General features: G+C 35.8%; 2 protein-coding genes and 1 pseudogene across 3 annotated transcripts; all 3 read right to left on the reverse strand.

Moving 5' to 3' along the window:
* Positions 1 to 204: 204 nt before the first annotated feature.
* Positions 205 to 17037, reverse strand: LOC150027670 (uncharacterized). The gene is made up of 16 exons (XM_090301986.1): positions 16906 to 17037; positions 14821 to 14865; positions 14473 to 14513; positions 14281 to 14362; positions 11085 to 11129; positions 10657 to 10713; positions 4860 to 4919; positions 4644 to 4771; positions 3948 to 4215; positions 3790 to 3856; positions 3053 to 3123; positions 2893 to 2982; positions 2156 to 2264; positions 1667 to 1758; positions 1005 to 1110; positions 205 to 542 (listed from the first exon to the last, which is right to left on the reverse strand). Exons 1-16 carry the CDS (start codon positions 17029 to 17031, stop codon positions 430 to 432), a joined length of 1500 nt encoding a protein of 499 aa, XP_090158112.1. The 5' UTR covers positions 17032 to 17037; the 3' UTR covers positions 205 to 429.
* On the reverse strand, positions 5283 to 8507 carry LOC150027671 (uncharacterized; annotated as a pseudogene). Its single transcript, XR_016520761.1, has one exon. The product of XR_016520761.1 is annotated as an uncharacterized LOC150027671 (transcript).
* On the reverse strand, positions 12611 to 13682 carry LOC150027672 (uncharacterized). Its single transcript, XM_090302635.1, has one exon. The coding sequence runs from the start codon at positions 13675 to 13677 to the stop codon at positions 12625 to 12627; it is 1053 nt and encodes a 350-aa protein (XP_090158761.1). The 5' UTR covers positions 13678 to 13682; the 3' UTR covers positions 12611 to 12624.
* Positions 17038 to 17493: the final 456 nt, after the last annotated feature.

Below are 17493 nucleotides of genomic sequence, written 5' to 3' on the forward strand. Positions count from 1 at the left end.
TGTTTTTCCTTATCTTCCTTTTCTTATTACTAACCATGAATATTTTCAATATCCTACCAATCCTTAATCGAAATACTTTGTTGATACTAATATTCACATTCACTGATAACAACCTTTGATAATTATCGCCGCTGTGCTAAAAAGGGGAAAGAAGAAAAAAATTGCTCTAAGAAATAAAATCAGATGGCCACAAAACCAGAAAAATAAAAATAAAAAGCAATTAACTTACTAACTCACGAAGTTACATTTTTCAGACAACTATTCTAACGGATGATACAAGTTAATGGGCTTACATTAAAATATATCAATAAGCCAATGAAATGAGGCTCAAGACAACAGACTTTTCCATTCTCTCGATGATATCAAACTATCACAAAAATACTTCCATTTGTTTTGGTTGGGATGTGAGGAGAGGAAATTACATGATCTTCACTCAGTTTTAGAAGTATTGGTTGGTGCATCACCAACTTCGGCAGAAGAGGTGTCCATATCATTCAGACCTAATTCTTCATTTTGTTCCCATGACCTCTCGTAGTCCTCAACTGGAGAAATACCAATTGCAAAACAGAAAACCACAAAACATGAATATATTTACATGAAAAACTATGCACCATATTTAAACACAGCATTAAACAATCAGAATCATATTTACACATACAGCACATTAGACCGATTCATCACAAATCCAATTATGCAGGCTACTCAGGGCACACTGTAAAGCAAAAGGTTGAAACACGAGTCCCAACAAGGGGAAATGTCTGAAATAAACCTACTTCTGTTTGTTTGTTTATTTACATGATGGTCTATACTGGACTCGGGATCCCCAGCAACTCCGATAGTTGAATCGAATAAGATATTTTAAGGAACAAAAAATTGATGTTTCAACTTTCCATATGTATAGAAAAAGAATTGGCATCATGGAAATGGAATTCAGAATTTCAACTCAGAAAATGTGAACTTTATCTGCTCAAAGTATAGCTTGATGTCTGAGTTGGAAATCTTACAAGCTAATTGATTGTCCTCTTTCAGATCATCAGTTGCAGGTGCTACAAAAGAATTGGCTAATGCATCATCAAGAATTAGAGTCCAAGGTTCTTCCAAGCTAAGAAGCTGCATACAATGAAAGAATGCAGATAAAAAAAGTGGGATCCAAGACCTTGAACCAATAAGTTTAAATAGGTTAAGTCAAATCAAAGCCTTCAAATTCAAAGACACAAAGACCGATGCAGTCTATTAGTTGCTGGTATTAAAGAGGCATAATGTAGCCCAAAAGTAGCATGGAATATGACCACAGGTCTTTGTTGCTCAAAGTGACCCTTCTTGTTACAATGCATTTGGTTAAAATTCCGTGAACCCTATTCTCTTTGTCGTCCATTTCTTTTTTACTAAATTTTTCAAAGTGAGGTGTCGAAAGAGGTACAAAACGGGACAACATATCCTCCTAAAAGAGAACAAGAAATAAAGACAAGATTATTTTAGAAATACAAAAGAATATACAATGCCTGAAGTTATGTATTGCTCCTCTTCCCTCTTTTCCCAGTCAGCCACAAAACATTGTGTAAAGAATAAATATAAAAAATTGCAATAATAACCTGATAAATAGAATTATATAGTAAACATATATGGAGAAATTTAAACCAACTCTCATAAAATAGTCACGTATTACCTTGTTTAGCCTTGCTTTAAAGTCTATCCACTTGCTTCTACTATTTTCATCAAGACTGTCTCCAAAAGTAAAGCCATGGACCCTCTCAAGGCCTGTACATACAAATCACATAAAATTATATTCTACATTGATACATTCTAGCAAAAATAAATAGATTATATTAAAAATTAAATCACACCACGGGATCAGGAACATCATAAACATGACAAAAGAGAACAGTTTAAACTCCACCCATCCAAAACAGATACAAATTTGGCATTTAGAAGACTTTTAAAACATATTTGAGATAGATTATTTGGAATGAAAGAAATAAATAATGATGCTCAAGTGGTTGAAAATTGAAAGATCTATTGAAAAGAAAAATGTTTTCATCATTTTGTTACAATTGAAGCTGAACAAAGTGTATGGGTACTACGATGTCCTTTCCTTCCTCCTGTCTCATTAGGATGCTGCCTATATAGTTTGTGTGACTGATAGAAGGATACTTACTTTCACTAATTCTTGTAATTAAACCTTCAACAGTTGTAACTATTCCTCCAAGGGTTCCGCTTGCCAGCTCCAAGTCAACTTCCGGAACTTTTACACTTGCAGTATCAGACTAATCAAACCAAACTACTCAGTCAATAGATATAAAATGTATAGATCTCAGATTGCATAAAATAATGTTTAAATGGTCAGGCCTATATGGGTACCATCAGGACATATTTCACAGGTTAACTTAGCAAGACTGTGTGTGTATCATTACAACTTTTGATATATCATTGAAAACAGTACATGTTGGTGTTAACGTTTCTAGGTTATCTCTTGATGAAAAAATCATTTCAGGCTTCTAAAAACCCCAAAATGCGAATTTGATTCCTTAAAATGCTATAGCTTCATGCAAGGGAGATGTCAAAATAAATTGCAAAACTTTAAAGTGGCACTGAAAGAGTACTCATGATTAGTTTTTATCCTTAGTTACTTTACACTTTCTGCAAAACAGGTTTGGAAGCTTACATTTTTCCCTACATTTGAGTAGCTCAATAACCAAAGTCCAAACTACCTTCTTTTCTAATGAGATTTCTTTTACTGATCCCAATTTGTAGTAATTACATACTAGAAACAAGAAAAAATATATGCTCTCTAAATGCAAGGATAAACTACAAGATCCATGATTCATCACTAAACATATACAAATTAAGAAACTGATGGGTTGAAATTAGTTAAGATCACAAAGAATTACAGACCTTTATTACATCACGGCTCAGGTCATTGACATTTTTCACAGAAAGAGTAATTATTTTTCCTTTTTCAGGAATTCGTCCACCAGGTTTCAACTGCAAGATGGAAAATTAATGTTTATTCCAGCCCTAAAAAGACAGAGCTACACTCAAGAAATCAGCATACCTCAGAGTTGCGGTAGCCACAAGCATCACATGTGGATGCCATAACAATTACTTCTTGGAAGTAAGGAATATCTGTCCATTGTTAAGATCAACAGCTTGTGGAAGAAATGCCGGAAATTGCTAAGCAATAATATAGAATATAAAATTGGCACATGGCATATTTTGAAGAGTATGACCGTTATCAAGCAAGCAAATAAATATTATCTAGTTTTTACCCTATCAGCAATCAGAATACATGCAACACTGTAGACAGATGTTTCATTTGAAATTAATGTTGTGTAGCTAGCATAAATCCATAGTCAAGTTTCTGAAATTTGAAAGTAGATCATGTTCAGGATTTTTAATAGAACACATGGTTATCCAAAAACTATTCAGCACCAAGTAGATGACACTAAGCTTCAAGTTTCAACTGAAATACATGAAACATAGAATCACAACGGAAGTTGAAATAAAGAAAAACTATCCCTATTTTATGTAATTTCACTTTTTGCAGATCAAAAAGGTGCTAAAGCTCCAAATTTCAACTGAAATACAAACATGGAATAAAAAAAAATAAGCCCCAATAGTTTATATAATTTTATTTTACCCCACAAAGCTATGTACTCTTGCATACACAATATAAATCTTCTTTAACCCAATAAATTTTACATCGAGCTTAAAATGACAGAATCCTTCTAAAGAAATGTAACATAATCAAACAATATCCCAAGGGAAGTATGAAAAGTGCTAAGAGGATACTGGTGACAAACATTCGAGTCTCACAACTAGCAGCACAGGCACCACAAGTAGAAGGGAAAGTCATCACCTGTCAAAAAAAGGCAGCAACTTGACATTGAATAAACAAACACATAAGGCCAAAGCTCAGTACACAGAACTATATAGTTCAGCAATTGTACCTCTTCTGGTGCAGTATATCGAAACAAGGCTTCAGCAATTTCTGCACTGTTACTCTGTGCAATGGCACGATGGCCAGCTGTTGCCCCTACTGATCCATGTGGTTCTCTCCTCACTTGATCAGTAGTCACAGCTTCTCCGCCTCCCGGGGCATCAACATGAGTTCCTTCAGCCTGTGCAGAATCAACAAGGTATCCCAATGATGCTTGCTGCTCAGGAGTTCTCTCATAAAACTTGATCGTCAACGATGGATCAGATGATGGTGCAAACCTATTCAATGTGTTCTGCATTTACTTAAAATAGTACTAGCTAAAACATTGGACTAATATTACCAAGTACCAAATGAAGGTACAAGTTTGCCTCACCAACAAATACATGTTTGTCTTGACCAATTTAAAATAAGTTAAAAGGTACAATATGGTGTGATTCATAAAAGAATGTATCCAATCCAAAGTCAAGCACAAGCACAATGTGACTAAATTTTAGCCCATACAGAGATCAGCACTTTACATACTAAACCACACTCCACTCTTGAGCAACAAATCCAGGAGGTTGCTAATTCATATGCTATCACTGAATACCTTTTGTCATTTACTTGTATGTGAGGATACCTTAGCCTCTATTGTTATAATCTCTTCTCTAATAAAAATACTTTTACTCATTTAAAAAAAATACTTCTACAAGGTATAATCTCTTACGGGTTTTCAATAAAGCTGTTTCCGACAGGATCATCAAGAATAAATGTGATGCATGATTCTCCTGTTGCACAGGCTCGCAGTTTCACCAAGAACTGATCAATTGCTCCAGCTGTCTCCGGAGCCACTTTCTAGAGGGTAGAAAGCATAACATTAATTAAGTTATTTAAAGAAGAATGCATGCATCAAATAAAAATATAGCGCAGAAACAAATAGTACTTTGCGTTCCTCTTGAAGGGCTTGAAGTTCATCAGTTGCTCTCATAAGTATCCCTTCCACCTATAATTACACAACAAAAGATATTGTTGAATCATTTGATTACAAATTTTCAACTGTTCAATGTTCATGAATTTTCACAAAAGAAAGTTAAGAGTTCTCTGATGCCCACGATTTACATTCCTTGTTGTTAGTAGGATATTAAATGTACTAGTAGAAGCTTCATGTTAGTAGGATATTAATGTACTACTAGAAGTTGTTAGAAGTTGTAGAAGATTCTAGATATCTCTTTGTAATAATTACTCTAGGGTTAAAGTTTTCTATATATAAAGGTTGATGTCTTGTTTCAATTAATATAATTGAATAAAAATCTTCTTTCATTCATATTATTTCATTTAAGTTAGTATTAGAGCTCACAATGTTGGGGCCTATTTCTACGACCTTTCACTGTCACTGAAGTTTTTTGTGTTAATGTTTCATTATACTTACAAGGGAGACTAAGAAATTCTTACTATTTATCTTATCACGGCAACTCTACTAAGTAATGATGATCTTCCTTCATCCTCTTCAATTGACAATGGAATGCCTGCATTACATGCTGAAATTGAACGTTTAAAATCTCTCATGGAGTCTGTCAGTAAGCCACCTTGTGGTACTTGCTTCGTAACCATGACTGGTAAGAACTCTAATTCCTCTTTTGATGTTTCTTAAAATTTATGCAAGGACTCTTGAGTTCTAGACTTTGGTGCGACAGACCATATGACACCTCACTCATCTCTTTTAATGTCATGTGTTTCTTTTCCTGGTAATTACATTACTCTTGCCAATGGGACTCGTATCCCAATAGTTGGACATGGTAATATTTATCTTATGTTTCTAACTATCCGACTCTTCTTCAATATTATCCAATGGGGCATATCCCCCGTCTTCCCCTTCAGAGAAACTCTAGTCAAAGTTAAGTAATTATTCAAACTCAAAATCAAAGCTATCATGCAATTCATTCCCAACCCCGATTTGAATCTTCCCTTTGCCCCTCCTTGTTGGGGATGGAGTTGCAGCTAGACCTTTCTTAGAAGCATGAGAAGATCCAATGACAATACCACAACCACTTGATGGTTGCTTTCTTTTACTGGTTACTTGTCTTGTGTAAATTATTAGTTCTCCAACATCTAAAGCTTCATAAGCAGTTGCCTAATTTAGAGTGGAATCATCATCAAAAACCAACTCATTTCCCCCCTCTTCATTATCATTATCATCATCATCATCTACTTGCCCCACTAACCACTCATCAATGTTATCGATATTGAATAACGGATCATATCGGAGACCCCATAAATCCTTTATAAAGTTATAACAGAAACCATAACGGGTTATGGCGGAAGGTGTTGTGGCGGAGATAAAAAAATGTATTGTGGATTGCAATAAGTATAATGTTTTAAATGGGTCAAAAATGGGCCCAAAAAAAACTAATTTTAGGTAGGTTTTGAACTCTTAATTAGGTTTAACAGCTCATGTAGCCGCAACACATTCAAATTTTATTTGAATAATTAAGGTTTTATTAGTTAACCGTTGGAATGGGCCAAAGGCCCAAACTTAATTTAAGTAGGTTTTGAACTCTTAATTAGGTTAAATAACTGATGCAGCTGCAGCACATTCAAATTTTATTTTAATAATGAGGATTTTAGGGTTTTATTAGTTAAAAGTTGGAATGGGCCAAAGGCCCAAACTTATTAGGGTTTTTTCAAAATTAGGTTTAGGTGTTTTATCTTCTTCATGCGTCGAAGGTCCCTTCTTCATTTTTTGCTATCGTCGCAGCGTGCGCTGCCGCTGTTACTTTCGTCGTCGTTGTCACAGTGTTTTTCTCTGCCTTTTTCGATATTTCCGTTTTTCGTTAGCTTTCTGAGATGCCAAAAGCGACCTCCAAGGGAAAACCGCATCACCACCGCCTTGTTGTGGCGGTGGTCGGAAAATCCGCCACCGTCTTCCGCCATGGCGCCGCCATAACCGAAAAGTGATAACAATGACACTCATTGCACTCATCCATGCCATTGAATACAATAGGGTCTATTTTATCTCTAATATTGTATCTTTGAGCAAGTTGTTGGTTACGTAAACCAAATCATGCAACGTTTTGTACAGCCTATTCCTTTTTTTCAATGAATCTACAAGTATAATGTGAATTAATTTATTTCTACATTCTACAAAATAATAATGAAATGAGTCATGTTATGAGAAATAATTATTACTTCCTCAAATAAACTCCAATTGCGCTCACATTCCGATGAACTACATATCAAACTTAAAATCGTAATTGCTAGCTTTTATAAGTTGGGAGCTACGTGCCCATAATTCTTCCACCATTGAGCTATAAAAGTAAAAAAACTTAGAATGTAACCATTATATGATATAATTTACATCTTAACCCAATTTAGATAGCGTTTAATTGTCTCACCTGGGGTTGTGGTCTTCCTTGATTCTTTGGCAGAGAACACTTCAACTTTTATAAAGAGGCAAGTCAAATAAATTTTTTTGTGCACATCTTTACTTGGCACCAACCTCTTAATGCAAGCATACAATCCATTTGTATCTTCCAAATCATATTCCATTTTTGGGTTAGGACAATAGAACTTTGGATTCAAAAAGTGACCAATTGCATGCAAGGGGCAACGAAATTGGCATGTCCATCTATTATCAATGATTGTAAATACATCCTTGTATTTACTTTCGTGGTTATTGAATGACTTCATTATTGTTTCCTTGACTTTCTCCATTGCTTCATATTTATAACGCATAGTTGCTTTTCTCTCTCTATCAATCAAACAAAGTACATGAAGAAGAGGAGTCATGACTTTGGCAGTAAATATAACATGATTCCGAAATGAAGGCATAAGAACAATTTGTGTAGGTTCTTTACCCTTAGCTTCCTTAGACAGCTTGTTCTTGCTCCATTCATTTCAAGTGAAAATCTTTCTCAAATTTCCCTTCTTTTGATACAACTTTTGTAATGATAAATAAGAGGTAGAAAACCTTGTAATTGCATGTCTTACCAATTCCCTCTTATTTGTAAATTATCTCAATAAACTCAAGGAACTACAAAGGAATTTTTCCAATGTCTTCAAGCATCAAATCTATACAATAGGCAGCACAAGGAGTCCAATAAAGATTATGTCTTTTTTCTTCCAATAATTTACCAACCAAGACATAATTAATACCATTATCTATGATAACTTCAACCACATTTTCTTCTAAAAATCTCCTCCAAAAGGGCATCAAGCATCTCGGAGAGTTTTTCTCCTGTCTTCACAAATTTAGAATCATCAATCGACTTGGCAAACATTGTCCCTACAAGAGAGCTCACCAAAAAGTTAATCAAACATCGTTGCTTCCAATCAATCCATGCATCTGACATGATAGAACAACCATGCTTAGTCCAATGCAATTTATGATCTTTCAACAATTCTTCAGTGTACTCAATTTCCTTATTGAGGAGTGGAACTCTAATCTCATGGTAGGTAGGAGCTGGCAAATTAGGTCCATAAGCACCTATAGCAGCAATCATATCTTGAAAACTCTTCAATCTTACAAGATTAAATGACAAGCTTGCTTGATACCAAAATTGAGCAATATATTTATGCCTTTAAGAAGATGATGAACATGAGAAACAAATCTTGAAAAGAAAAGATTGCTACTCAGTTTGAAATGAAGGATCTAGGAAATTAAAGTACTTCCTTGGGATAGAAGTAGCTTACTCAATGTTGTTAAAATCATGATCTAGATCGTAAGATTGTACGATCTTGCAATTTTTTAGAAGAAATCGTGTCGGATCGCACGGTGGATCACTACCTAAATGGATCGGAGCGATCTAACGAGTCGGTAGCCGGATCAAAGAATCAAGGAGTCACGGCTCAGCCTATTGAAAAAAAAACTCTGAAAATGATGTCCGAGAATAACCCTAATATCAAACTCGCACCTCCGTTACCGCGGCTCTCTGCCACTCACCCCTCCATCACGCGCTCCTCCGTTGTTCACCTCTCCGTTGTCGCACCTCTTCGTCGTTGCGCCTTTCCCTCTCCCCACTGCCTTTTATATAGGCATGTTTTGTTCCTTCTTTATTTTCCCTTTCTTCTACTCCCTTGCCTTGTTAAAGGCACCATTGTTTACTAATATAAACACAAACCTAATGTGGAAGCAAGGCACAACAGTTTACTAATATAAAGACCTAACGTAGACAGATTATTTGTATTAAATATTTATTAATTTATTAATTATTTTATGCATTAATCTTGCGAATTATACTATATATGTCTAATTATTTTATATATTCAATATTATTTTTCATATTCACATTATTTTTCATATACCACTAACCCTTTATGGGTCGAGTTACAAAATTTTATCTCTTTTCCGATCCTCTTTCTATCCTCGAGTTTAACAACATTGAGCTTACTCGAAGAAAGGGATCTTTGTCTCCCAAAGAAAGTATGCTCTTAATCTTCTAAAATAAACAAGTAAGATTGATTGCAAGACCACTAGAGTTCCTATAGAACAAAGCCGTAAATTATAAATGATGAAGGCAGAACTACTGTGAATAAAGGTCAATATTAAAGACTTGTGGGGAAGCTCATTTACTTAGGTCACACTAGACCTGACATAGCCTATGTTGTAAGTGTAGTTAGTCAGTTTATGCCTAATCCAAGTGAGAGACATTTACAAGTTGTGAATAGAATCCCTCAATATTTGAAGACAATCCAGGAAGGGGATTATTGTTCAAAAGGAATGGAAAATTAAGAATGGAAGTGTATACTAATGTAAATTTTGAAGGGTGTCACAAATAGGAAATCCACCTTAGGATATTGCATGTTTTTTGCTAGAAATTTGGTGAGTAGAAGTAAGAAACAAAATGTTGTTGCAAGGTCTACTGTAGAGGCTAAATTCTGAGTTATGGCACAAGGGGAATGTGAATTATTATGGTTGAGAATTATTCTAAAAGATCTTAAAGTGGCATGTGAAGAGTATATGATTCTTTATTGTGATAATAAGTCAGCTATTAGCATTGCTCACAATCCAATTCAGCATGATAGGACCAAACATATAGAGATAGATCGACACTTTCTTAAAGAGAAACTAGATAGTGGCCTTATCATTACATCTTATGTGCCATCTTGTTAGCATACTTGTTTACAAAAGGTCTTCCCACTTAACAATTTCATGATCTCACATGCAAACTGGGAATGATAGATATCCATTCGCCAGCTTAAGGGGGAGTGTTGTTAGTAGGATATAAATGTACTACTAGAAGTTGTTAGAAGCTATAGAAGATTCTAGAGATCTCTTTGTAATAATTACTTTAGGGTTATAGTTCTCTATATATAGAAGTTGATGTACTGTTTCAATTAATTTAATTGAATAAAAATCTTCCTGGCTACTAAATAAAGGGTGCATATAGAAATTGCCAAACCTATGATATGATCAAGAGTCGAACCAAAAGCTTAAAAAATCTACACTAAATCAAACAAAAAAAAAAGACAAAAAAGGATAGCAATCTCTTCTTTTTAATTCAACAATTGTTTCGACCAAACAGAAAGGACACTGACATGTTTACTCACTAGATGATTATACACATGCGGAGTAAATTTAGCCATCTTAAATAGAAATACAATGTTGAGACTCGAGATTTTCACTGACAAATGAAATAATGGGTAACCCCCTGCCCTACCCAGAAAAAAAAATTGAACAAGCAAACTTGTCATTGCCAGGAATGGGAAACAACAAAGTAAATTGAAATATGTATTAGAAGTACCGTTGACAAACTACCACGTTGAGCCTCTGGTGGAATCTCAAAATCCAGTTCAGGTATCTGCACAATCATATACATATAAGGTTGCCTTTTGAATAAATTTATTACAAAGCAGACTATAAATTTTGAATAATAGAACCAGATTAGTCATTAAAATTTATAAGCAACATCTTAAATTACTTCTTTCATAAAAATATCTATCTTTCTAACTATCTATGTAAACAAATAGACATACAGATAAATAGGTATGTAGGTATGTAGGTAGATAATATCAGCTCAACTAAGACTATGTGGCTTAGCCCTAGACTTCAAAGAGACAAGAACCAAGGTGTTAATGAACTAAAGAATTTTGAAGATTACAATCTAAATAGGAAATAGGGTACACAGGTTTATATAAATATGAAGAAAATAAACAAAACAAATTTGAGTACCTTAATGGTAGCAGATTCTGATTTAACCACTTGACGATTTAGCATCTACATTCATTAAACTTGTTAGACACTTGTATAAACAAATCATCATAACGGCAAACCACAAAGACAAGTTTACAAATCAAAATAAGATAATCCCAAATAATCATACATTCACCATAACAAGTATTAGAGATAATATTTTATTTCTTAATTATTTGATGTAGTTTAAACTTATTTAGTAGAAATGTATTATTGACAACCCGAGATGCTTTACTTTTGTAGTTGACTGTATTGTTTTATTGCCAAGTTTTTGTTTTAACAATTGTTTTATTATGGAGTTCAAATGTATAATTACTATGTTATTTATTGTTAATATTTTTTATGGTAAGTAAACTCTTACAAGTTTGAGTCAAGTTTACAAAAGCCTTCACAAGTTTCTATGAACTCTCAAGTTTTACAATCTTGATTGCATGCATTTTGCTTCAAATAGTTTTATATCATTACATGATAGATGTCCTTTACAATGCTAAACTCAATATTCTACCTAGGATAAGGAGATTAAAAACTCGTAAATTGGGGATCTTAACTTGGGACTAGAAAATTATGTTGTTGAACTATCTTAGTATTTAGGTTTAGGATTTAACCTAACCACACAATTTTCCAAGTTTTATGCGGGATTTATACTTACCCACTCACCTACCATAATGAAGGTGCACGTGGCTGCAAATTATGGTGGGCAAGGATTGTCCTTAATTAATATGCATTTGAACCAACACCCCCTATGCCAAGGACTATAAGTCTGGAATTGGTCAATGTAGGTGACCCAACAATTGATTTAGGATTGCCTTTGTTACCATCATAGAGTTTGAGCATAGGGTCAAGCTCAATCCCACAAAATTAACTTCTATGGTAAGGATTACTAAACTGAAAATGTTGCTACAGCCAAAGGAAGGTGCAATAATAAAAGTTATAGGTGGCAATACTCTAAGGCAACAATGGAATGACAAAGAAAAGGTTGAACAGTCCAAGATGGAGAAGATCACGAATGGATTGGGAAGGGCTTCATAAATAAGAAGAAAGGGATTTTCCAGATGGTAAATATTGACTTCAACAACAATGGTCTTCTAGCTAAACATGGATGCAAAAGTATGAAAAACCATCCTTCAAACTAGGTCATTGTTAGGTTCCTAGACAGAAAAACCAGAATTCCCTCCCAAACACAGCAAGAAGAAAGAAAACTCTGTTTTATTACAATGCAGAACAGAACACCCAAAAGGGTTACAAAGGAGAATAACTCCTTTCACACAGGTTTAATCCTCCTTTCACACAGGTTTAATCCTGTCAACTTCTTACAACAATTCAGATATCCCCTCCCCCACAGCAGGTTGGTCTTTATTTAAAGACCCCCTCACCACAACTAACTAACCCAACAACTAACTAACCCGCTTAACCCTTATTTTTAAATTTCCTTCTATGATACACCCTCCAAGTGCTGTCTTTATTTTCCTGCCTAACATTACTCATTTATGACAAAACAACCTTGTCCTCAAGGTTGAAATCAGGTCACTGCTCCTTGATGTTCTTTTTCCAAATCTTCCTCAATCTGTCCCCACCCAGAATGATTCACCTCTGTAGGGTCTCCCTCATCTTCTGCAAAAATGATAACCCTCAAATTCTTTTCAGGGCAGCGATGTCCGGGACCGTACGCCCCTCCACAATGGAAACATCTTCCCTCTTCCCTTCTTCTCACATATTCGGGATAGGGAAGGGTCCTGGACCCCCTGTTTCTGGATCCTTCTCCTGGCCGAAACTCTCTATTGGAAGAAGAAGACTCATTCCTTGCTGTGCTAGTCAAACTAGACGAGACTGGCCCACTATTCCCCTTATGCAAATTTGTGTGGCATGTTATCCCGGTGCTTCCTTGATAATGCAGAAAAGACGCATTATTCCTATGCCCAAAACTGCTAATTTTTTCTTCCCTGAAGGACTCCTCAACATCCAGCGCAATCTCCATGGCTCTCATCAATTCTTTGGGGTCATGCGGTCTGATTTGATTACGAATCTTGGACTGTAATCCAGCAAAAAAATACCCCAGCAGCTGTTCCTCCCCTGTCTGTGGTGCTTGTGACACTAACATCTCAAAATCTTGAATGTATTCATCAATTCTTCCATTCTGTTTGATCTTCGCCAGCTTCTCAAAAACAGAACTTCTCTCCTTTCCCCCAAACCTCCTATTCAGCGCCATGGAAAACTCTTCCCAAGAAGGATTCTTGGAGTTCTTTCTCCAAAAACTGAACCAAGGACTGGCGCTTCCCTCCATACTGATGAAGGCCAGTTTTAATCTTTCCCCTGCTATCACATTCTGCACCTCAAAGAATTTTTCAGCTCTGGCCAGCCAACCCATTGGGTCCTCGCCCTCAAACCCCGGTAACTCCACTCTCCTACCCCACGACTTCATCTCTCCTTCCTTCATCTTTTCCCATTGGCTATCCTGCCTTGATGGTTCCTCCACTCTTTCCTCACCATTCACCGAACTCTCTCCCCCTTCCGACCTTCTATCTCCTTTCTTGAGATCCCGCAACATTTCTTTGATTTCTTTTAACTCCAGCATGCCTTCTTTCAACCCCATAATTTCTGCTTTTATTTCAGAATTCCATTTCAATTGTTCGCTGGTAAATTTCTCTACTGCTGCCATCCTCTGTTCCATCTTTTCTTCCTCACTCTCTGTTTTTTCAGATCCGGCAGGTCGGACCAACTGTTAGGTTCCTAGACAGAAAAACCAGAATTCCCTCCCAAACACAGCAAGAAGAAAGAAAACTCTGTTTTATTACAATGCAGAACAGAACACCCAAAAGGGTTACAAAGGAGAATAGCTCCTTTCACACAGGTTTAATCCTGTCAACTTCTTACAACAATTCAGATATCCCCTCCCCCACAGCAGGTTGGTCTTTATTTAAAGACCCCCTCACCACAACTAACTAACCCGCTTAACCTTTATTTTTAAATTTCCTTCTATGATACACCCTCCAAGTGCTGTCTTTATTTTCCTGCCTAACAGTCAGTCACTAGTGTCAAGAACCTCAGCATGGATGTTAACTGAATGGGAAGAAGATAGCTAATAGAGGCATTGGAGTACCTAGGCGCCATATATGTTTTCTTATGTTATATAAAATAATCATTTGGGGATGGGGAATTGAAATTTGAACAAACCAACCTTTTGCTCGCCTGATGGAATCTTCAAAGTGTAACAACAACCACGTGGTTGAATTTCACCAGCAAACTGTACTTCATTGTTCCTAACAGATAAAATCAATAATTATAAAAGAAAGAAAAATTAAGAGGAAGATCAAAGGAACTAATTATGTTCAACGCACACGGAGAGGGCATAAACTAAAGGGCCGTTTACCTCTCACCACAATGTGGACATTCAAAAGCTGATAACAAAATCTGCAGGAAAGGTAAATGTGACAATGAGTTATATTTCAGAAAACTAATGGACAGACAAAACAAAAGAAACAGCAGATAAAAATAATATGTATTACGATCCATTATGTAATTTGTGAATCAATAATGCTAATTCATTTAATTGAAATATGTAACAAATAACATCAGGGAGAAAAGTGAATGAGGCCTAAACATAAGGAAAGACAGAAATAAAGATGAAATTTAACTACATATATGATATATCCCAATACCTACTAACAGTAACAACTTGCCAATCACAAGAGCAAATGGAGCAATAGACAAGACATACCTTTCTGAAGTGGGGAATTAAAGTCAATAAAAATCTTGTAATCCCCTGACAAACATGACAGAAATTCAAGTCAGATGATAAAATTTAAATATTTTGGATGAAGATACAATATTAAGACTTAGGGTGAATTTGACTCATTTGTTGAGCGATAAATAATTGTTTCCTTGATTTTTAACATGGCCCTGGATAGAACAACACAAAAGACGAAACACACAAAAAATGTAAATATTCATTACTCAATTACTCGGGTAATAATGTTGCTTGTAAATAAATTAGTACTATGACATTATTGCTCCTTTATCCTAACTATTCGATTAGTACTCTAACAAAAAATAAATTATTATTTCTTCAAAAAAAAAAGTTGAACTAAACGCAGGCAACTTCTACTTCCATGCACAAGACCACCCAAAGTCAGATATACCCTTCAACTAGATCTCATTAATACCGATAAAGAATAACCATCAACGCCTGCTCACCTCCAAAATGCTTGTGCAGCGCATCAACCCTGGTGCTAAGTGCTAACTATTCTACATGTGAAGTGCACCAACCTAATACAAAGACAATAAGTGCTACCAATTCAACATGTGCAGTGCATTGGCCATATACAATAAACAAACAAAAAAATTTGATTGTGCCCTGTACAAACCTAATGTAAAAGTGCAGTGCATCAACCTGATGAATAGACAAAAACAAAATTTTTGCTTGTGCCAACTGCAAACCAATTCTGCAGATGGAGTCTGTCGACCTGATACAATAGACAAAACAAAAAAGTTTTGCCTGCACTAATACGAACCAATACTACATGTGTAGTGCATCAAACCGATGCAATAGACAAAACCAAAAAGTTTTGTTTGTGCCGAATGTAAACCTATTCTACATGTGCAGTGCATTGATCCAACAGAATAGAGAAAGCAAAATGTTTAGGTAGTGAGTGCTAACGTATTCTAGGAGTGCAGTGCATCATCTAATTGTAACAGACAACAGTTTTGTTAGTGCCAAGTGCTAGCCTATTCCACTTGTGCAGTGTACCGACCCTGATACAATAGACAAAACAAAAAGATTTCCTTGTGACTTGGTTGCTTGGGCAAAGTGCTAACTATTCGTTTTGTCCAATCCTTCAATATGAACAAAACGTATCCTTAGTTCCCAACTCATACACGCAAACAATTTAATTAAGAGCTTAATTAAGTTCCCATTACATGAAACTTAACATCATAAATTTGATTATTATAATAAACTAGAAAATGGCTTATATTGATAAATTTCTCCTAAAAACTTATGCAAAACAAATAGTACTATTACAAGTCACATTCACAAACTTAAGCGAAATAAAAACTATATGACCTGAGTTCAAGGAGTTGTGAGTTCAAGGAGTTGTGAGTTCAAGGAGTTGTGAGTTCAAAGAGTTGTGAGTTCAAAGAGTTGTGAGTTCAAAGCGGTGTTCACTACCACCCCCACAATCCCCAAACCCCAACTAAACGCATTGATGGATAAAGTAAACACACCACCGGCTCATAAATTAAACGCATCGAAGCAGGAGGAGGCAAAAACAAGGTGCGTTGTTTAGAACATGACAAAGTTCACCAACTAATTCAGAGAGAAGGGAAAAGGGCAAAAAAATGGTGTATTGAATACAAATTAAACGCAGTGAAGCGGGGAAAGAAAAAAAAAACAAGGTGCATTGTTTAAACTTCGCCAACGTTCACCGATTAAATACGAGGGAAGAGAAAAAAAAAAGTAAAAGAAATCGAGCATTGTTCATAGACTATTAAAAGCAATGACGCAGAGAAGAAGAAAAAACACATGAGCATGGCATAAACATCTAACGTTCACCCGATAAATTACGAGGGACGGAAAAGAAGGAGTAAAAGTAATCGAGTATTGAATACAAGTTGAACGCATTGATGCAGCGGAAGAAGAAAACAAAGCGCTAACTTCGCAACGTCCACCGAAAGAAGAAAAAAATAGTAAAAGAATGGAGAATTGAATCCCTAAATTAACCACGCCAAAGGTGCGCGAAAAAGTAGAAAGTGAATTCATTGAAAAGCCAAAGGAAAAGGTGGCGGAGAATGGGGAGAAGCTTACGTTTTCACCACATCGCATGCAAAGACTTTCGAGGCTGTAGAGAGGAGCATCACCGTCATCGGCTGAAACGGCCTCCACTACCGATCCTACATCCACGATTTGGTCGCTTTTCGCATTCCCTTCCATTACTCAATTCAACAAGTTTTACTGTGAGAACCTTCAATTTCAACCAGAGTGACTACAGTTGCTGAACCGATGCAAAAGAAGTAGAATGCTGATTTCTATTAGCCTGTTTTGTGTTGGGGAAGACGCTGGAAGAAACTAGGGTACACGTCATCGGGTAAAGTTATTCTGGTCGGGTCATTGTATGGGTCCATTGCCCAAGTACTTGTTGGATTCAAAAAATCGAATTTACGCGGTTGACATTTAAACTGTTGGATGAGTTTTATTCAATCTAATGTGTTTAAAATAAATTGCATTTTACCTTGCAGGTTACTACGATGAATGTTTAATTTTATTTAATAAAAAAAAAACAAGTTATGTTTTAGCATTAGTTTTTGTACTGGGCCGACCGAAAGCAATGTGGCCGACCGAAAGAATGCAATGTGTACTGGGCCGACCGAAAGCAATGTATACCGGGCCGAGAGA

This window comes from Phaseolus vulgaris, chromosome 5 (assembly GCF_051622355.1).
Source record: "Phaseolus vulgaris cultivar YP4 chromosome 5, ASM5162235v1, whole genome shotgun sequence".
Classification (NCBI taxonomy): Eukaryota; Viridiplantae; Streptophyta; class Magnoliopsida; order Fabales; family Fabaceae; genus Phaseolus; species Phaseolus vulgaris.

Coding starts and splice junctions, on each gene's coding strand:
- LOC150027672 (XM_090302635.1), bottom strand. CDS start 13,677: ATGCTGGAGTTAAAAGAAATCAAAGAAATGTTGCGGGATCTCAAGAAA.
- LOC150027670 (XM_090301986.1), bottom strand. CDS start 17,031: ATGGAAGGGAATGCGAAAAGCGACCAAATCGTGGATGTAGGATCGGTA. Junction 14,866..16,905: donor GCATGCGATGTGGTGAAAAC/GTAAGCTTCTCC, acceptor CATGTTTGTCAG/GGGATTACAAGATTTTTATT. Junction 1,759..2,155: donor AATTACAAGAATTAGTGAAA/GTAAGTATCCTT, acceptor TTGTATGTACAG/GCCTTGAGAGGGTCCATGGC.